The 5,429-nt window shown below is 43.9% G+C and overlaps 1 protein-coding gene across 1 annotated transcript; it reads left to right on the top strand.

Annotated features, from left to right (window-relative positions):
- The first annotated feature begins 1,336 nt into the window (after positions 1 to 1,336).
- LOC110129967 (melanoma-associated antigen B16-like) lies at positions 1,337 to 3,759 on the top strand. Its single transcript, XM_020881678.2, has 2 exons — positions 1,337 to 1,435; positions 2,206 to 3,759. Exon 2 carries the CDS (start codon positions 2,263 to 2,265, stop codon positions 3,232 to 3,234), a length of 972 nt encoding a protein of 323 aa, XP_020737337.1. The 5' UTR covers positions 1,337 to 1,435; positions 2,206 to 2,262; the 3' UTR covers positions 3,235 to 3,759.
- The last annotated feature ends 1,670 nt before the right edge of the window (positions 3,760 to 5,429 follow it).

Raw genomic sequence — 5,429 nt, 5'->3', positions numbered from 1 at the left:
TGGGTGGGGAAGATCCCTTGGAGAAGGAAATGGCAACCCACTCCAGTACACTTGCCTGGAAAAATCCCATGGACAGAGGAGCCTAGTAGGCTACAGTCCATGGAGTCACAGAGTTGGACACGACTGAGTAACTAACACTTTCACTTACTTATACCATATAATCAGGGCTTCCCTAGTAGCTCAGACAGTAAAGCATCTGCCTGCAATGCAGGAGACCTGGGTTCAATCCCTGGGTCAGGAAGATCCCTTGGAGAAGGAAATGGCAACCCACTCCAGTATTCTTGCCTGGAGAATCCCATGCACAGAAGAGCCTGGTGGGCTACAATCCATGAGGTCACAAAGAGTCGGACATGACTGAGCGACTAACACACACACACACACACACCATATAATCAGAGAAAAACTAGCCAGCATGTTATGTAAACTTTTTTTAATCACACACAAAAAAACCTGAAATTATTCCACATATTATAAGAAACAGGCTCTCTTTGATGCAAAAACAAGATATATAAGGAGACCCCCCCAAAAAAGTATTTTAGCCAAGTCCACTCCATTGTTCCAGAGTTCACTGGAAAACATAAGCAGAGAAATAGCAAAATAAATAAGAAGTAAGAAAAATGCAAAAAGAAAGATAATATTTATCATCTGCATATGATTTCTGATATGCAATGTCCAATAACCTCAAAAAATCAGGGACTTTCCAAATCATTCATTTCGGTCCCTTCCTGAGAAAGTAAACTTTGTAGAACAGAATGTGTATGGGAGGCTAAGTCAGCCTGGTGAAGAGAAGAAAGACTGTGACTTGTCTCCGACAGCCCACCCCCTGACCTGGTCCCTACCTGCCTCATGCTCCAACTTCCCCATTTCCCATTGAGGATGGAACATGACTCATTCCAAGCACTGCAGGATTATGGTAAGTGAACTCATCAAGATTTTGCTGGCATTTCCCAGGAGGTCTTAAGTCATGAAAAAAAAAAAAAGCCAAAAAAGAGAATCCCATGAATGGGAACACAGGAGAACAACAACAGAGAATAAAGTGGGATCATACGCAAACGGGCTAGTGGCTGCTTTTCATCCTAAAAGCTCCAGGCAAGGCTGTCTGGCTGAGACACGCCCTCAGTTACTCTAAAGGGTTTTCGGGTAGGACGACCTTGGTATGAGGGTCAAGATGTCAGCTCAACAGAGGGAGGCATCTGGGGCTTGGCAGAACCCAATGTGAGGACTGCATACAAGACCCGCAGCCACCTCCGCTTGGAAACTGAGCGCCGCGTCAGTGCCCACCCCTCCTGGTTGCCCCGGGAGACCTCAGGGCAGGGGTCACCGGAAGTCACGCCCCCTGACTTCCGCCTGCAGAAAGCGAGAGTACGAACGCTTCGGTCTGAGGTGCGGACTCCAGTCAGCAGCCGGAGGAGCCGCAGGTGCCGTTCGGTATCAGGTAAGCCTCTAAGTAAGGACTTAGGGGACCCCCTCTTCCCAGAAAGGAGAGCACCCACCTAATGAGAGCTTCATCCCAACCCCAGGAAGCACAGGCAAGTTCAGGCTGAGCTACCACCTCTTCCTGCTTAGCGGTCTGATTAAGATGGCGGTGTTTCTGCGTGGGGCTCAGGGTCTCCACGAGTGTTGAGTGTTGAGGGGATCCACCCCCCACAGAATAGCAGCAACTAACTGAACTTCAGCCAGGCAATCAGCCCTGGGAGGCCCTGGACAGGCGCTGCCAGAAGTGCTGCTGATTTGCTTGGCCATTGGAGTCTGAGGGAGTGGAAGCCTTAGTCTGGGGCAGGCAGTGTCATGTCACCACACGAAGGCATCGCAGGCCACGCAAGAATTCTGATGAGGACCCCAAGTGAGTTCTTAGAGATTCCTCTGACCCCAAGACAAAGGGCGTGCACAGCGTCTACTCCTCTTGTCAGCACTCCATGTCTTGTCATGAAGTTCTCACTTCCATTTTGGAGTCTCACAGAGATGAAGCCTTGAATGGAGGCCTCAAGCAGTAGATAGAGCGGGCACATTACCAACCAGAATTTAATTTGAGGAGCAGATGTGAGGATTGTTGGAACCCTTGCCCTATTGTCAGCCCTGAGAGGCCCAGGGAATTAGGCAGGGAGCCCCTTTACCCCCTCCCAGCCCCCGTGTCTCAGGAAGTAAAAAGCCACCACAGTTAAGTTTAGCAGCTGAGGTCACTCATATACACCCTGTTTATCTTAGGTGGTGAATCTCATTGCCCATCCTCGTGTCTACCTATTGCCATCCACAAGAGTCATCATGCCTCGGTGTCAGAAGCGTTGGCAACACTCACGTGATAAACGCTGCAAGACCTATAAGTCCTACGGTTGGGAGGTTGCACAGGTCTCCAGGGCACCGAGGGAGACCAACATACCCTCCCAATTTCTAATGCCTCGTGATTTTCCCAGTACTCCTGAGAGTTATCAGAGTTTCTACTCATCTGTTGCCACCACTGCCACCTCTTTTATCCAGCCAGATGAGTTTTCCACTAGCCAAAATGTAGATTATAGTCTAAATGCCTCACAGGTTATGTCATACCCTGTGAGTATGCCCATAGATCCTGTAAGTGAAGAAGTGGCTTCGTTGGTGAATTTCTTGCTGCTCAAGTATCAAATGAAACAGCCAGTAACAGAAGCTGATATGATGAATGTTGCCATCTACAAGTGTGAAGTCCGTTTCCCTGAGATCCTCCAGAGAGCCTCTGAGCACCTGGAGATGCTCTTTGGCCTTGATCTGAAGGAAGTGGATCCCACCAACCACTACTATGGCCTTTTCATTAAATTGGGCCTCACCTATGACGGCATGATGCATGGTGAAGCAGGCGTGCCCAAGACCGGCATCCTGATACTTATCCTGGGTGTGATCTTCATGAAGGGCAACTGTGCCACTGAAGATGAAGTCTGGGAAGTTCTGAATGTGACCGGTATGTGTTCTGGAAGGAAATACTTCTTCTTTGGGGAGCTCAAGCAACTCATCACCCAAGATTTTGTGAGGGAAGGATACCTAGAGTTCCAGCAGGTGGCCAGTGCTGGTCCTGTGCAGTCTGTGTTCCTGTGGGGCCCCAGAGCTCATGCTGAAACAACCAAGATGAAGATCCTGGAGTTTCTGGCCAAGGTTAATGGGACTGACCCAAGTTATTTCCTATCTCAGTATGAGGAGGCTTTGCAAGATGAAAACGAGAAAGCTCAGGCCAGAATTTCAGACAATTATGTCTGCTACTGCAAGTTCTAATGTAGAGACTATCAGCTGCTTCCTCAACTAGGGGAGTCAGGGATAGTTTCTTCATGCATTGTTCAAAGAAGCAGTTAGTGTTTGTAGAATTTAGGTCTGAGGTGGGACTGAAAAGAAGATAGTATGTATGCCTGTGTGTCACCATTTTGTATATGTAACTCAAGAATTTTTTCTGTGTATTATTCAAATGTTTCTTTTAATATATAATTGCCTTCAAAATCTTCAAGTTTATGAATAATGTTGGTTATAGACTTAATCTTGCAATGAGATTTAATAGTAAGAATTTTATAAAACAGATTGTAAAATCATCTTTGTCATCTGGAACAATATAACATGGCATTACTATAGGCTTTTACTGGAAATGTGAAGGAAATCAGTATTAAAATAGTTGAGTTCAAGAAACAGAAAACATGTAAAAGAATTTCAGTCCATGGCCCTCATATCTTTAAGTTAAATGAAAAATGCTTGAATTTGCTAATGTACTTATGAATATACAAGAATTAAAGTTCAATCAGTTAGATCCCATTCTCACTGTTTGTTTTTATTTCTTAACTTTTATTGAATATTTGCTCTTTGAAAATCACCATGTTAGTACTGGAGATTGTAGGATAAATAAGATCTAAAACTTGCTCTTATAATTTTTGCTTCTAGGATTGACAGTCCAATAATAATAATAATGGTGGAATGTCTCATAATATCTAACAGGCGAGCAAAAGGAGTTAGCAGGAGTGTGCGGTATTCCATGTGAGGCTGTCAAGTGTAAATGCTCTGGGGCAAGGAAATTTAGGGTTTGGGGGAGATGGAATTCATTCTATGAGAGTTCATTTTAAGTTAAATTTGGATATATAGCAAGATGGACTGATAGAGTGGTAATCAGTGATCAGACCTTCAGATGGTGTGTCTCAGAGTTGAGACTCAAAAGGCAGGAGTGGAAAACTGTTCCTTGCAGTTACTTTGGGGTCATGGTTTAGAAAGAGAAATCTTTACTGGGGTAGGAATGGAAGTTTTTTTGTAATCTTGTCTCTGTGCCAGTTAACATAATTCGCAAAGTAAGTCTTACGCATATTGTCTTTAAGGGATTTTTAAGAGATAACAATGAAACTTTCTCTAGGTGAGAAACCACTGGGTTGGCAAATGTTGCCCTGGACTGGGAGAGCCAGAGGCTACTCCGTTTAAGGGAAATGTAAATAGATTCTTTTCAGTGTAAGTTTGCATAGTCTAAGAAATGCTTATGTTTTGATAGATGTGAAATTAATGAAAATAAGGATGATTTGAATGGGGAAAAAAAAATGAGGAGATCCACCCTCTGTCTCTTGATTCATTTCTGTTCTCCTTACTTCCTAATGCCTCTTGGGAGAAAAAGAACCTGGAATCCAAAGCACTAAAAGCACATGTAAAGAAGAAAGGTGAAAATGATAATGAAATACAATTTGGAGATTGTCTAAAGGGCATCATTTACCTATGGAGGTTGTCTAAAGGGTATCATTTACCTAGAATCTTGCTATCATTAACCCTGGGGTTCCTTGAGAGCTGACTTTGCCCAGGGGATAGCATTTCCATCTTTTGTGTATAGGGGTTCAGAATATATCACCCCAGAATATGCCATTTTGGAATATTGATTATTTTGAATTAAAGGTACTTGAGAAACTATGCAGGAGGGACACTGTGACCCTCTTTTGTCCCCCTGAAAGTAGGAGATAAGTCTCCACTGTGAAAGGTACTCTCCCTGTACGAGGAAGATAGAAGGCATTTTTATAAGAAGAGAAAAGGAATTGAGAGTCAAGGAGATGATGTAAAGAAATCTTGTTACTCCTTCACCATTTACTGCCTTTAGCCCAAACCCTTCTGCCTTGTCAATTCTTTACAAATTTATTGTTTGTGTAAAAGTTACCAGCGTTTCCAGATTTGATCACTCCTTTGAGTCTCATGTCTTTGTGGGGCTCCTGTAACTACATATATATGTAATTAAATTTGTTTTCTCCCTATTAATCTGTCTTTTTATTACAAGGGATTCTCAGCCAAGAACCTAGAAGGATAGATGGAAGATTATTTTTATTCCCCTACATGTGCATTATAGCACCCTTCCCCTGGGTCTACTGTAGTGTGCCCTCATGTCCAAATTGGAGCCTCAACCTGCTTACCAGCTCTTCTCTGTATCCTCTGCTGTAGCCTGCACCTTCTCCCAGTGCAACAGC

The sequence above is a fragment of the Odocoileus virginianus genome, unplaced genomic scaffold (genome assembly GCF_023699985.2).
Source record: "Odocoileus virginianus isolate 20LAN1187 ecotype Illinois unplaced genomic scaffold, Ovbor_1.2 Unplaced_Scaffold_10, whole genome shotgun sequence".
Taxonomy (NCBI): Eukaryota; Metazoa; Chordata; class Mammalia; order Artiodactyla; family Cervidae; genus Odocoileus; species Odocoileus virginianus.
This window is presented reverse-complemented; position numbering and strand designations above follow the sequence as displayed.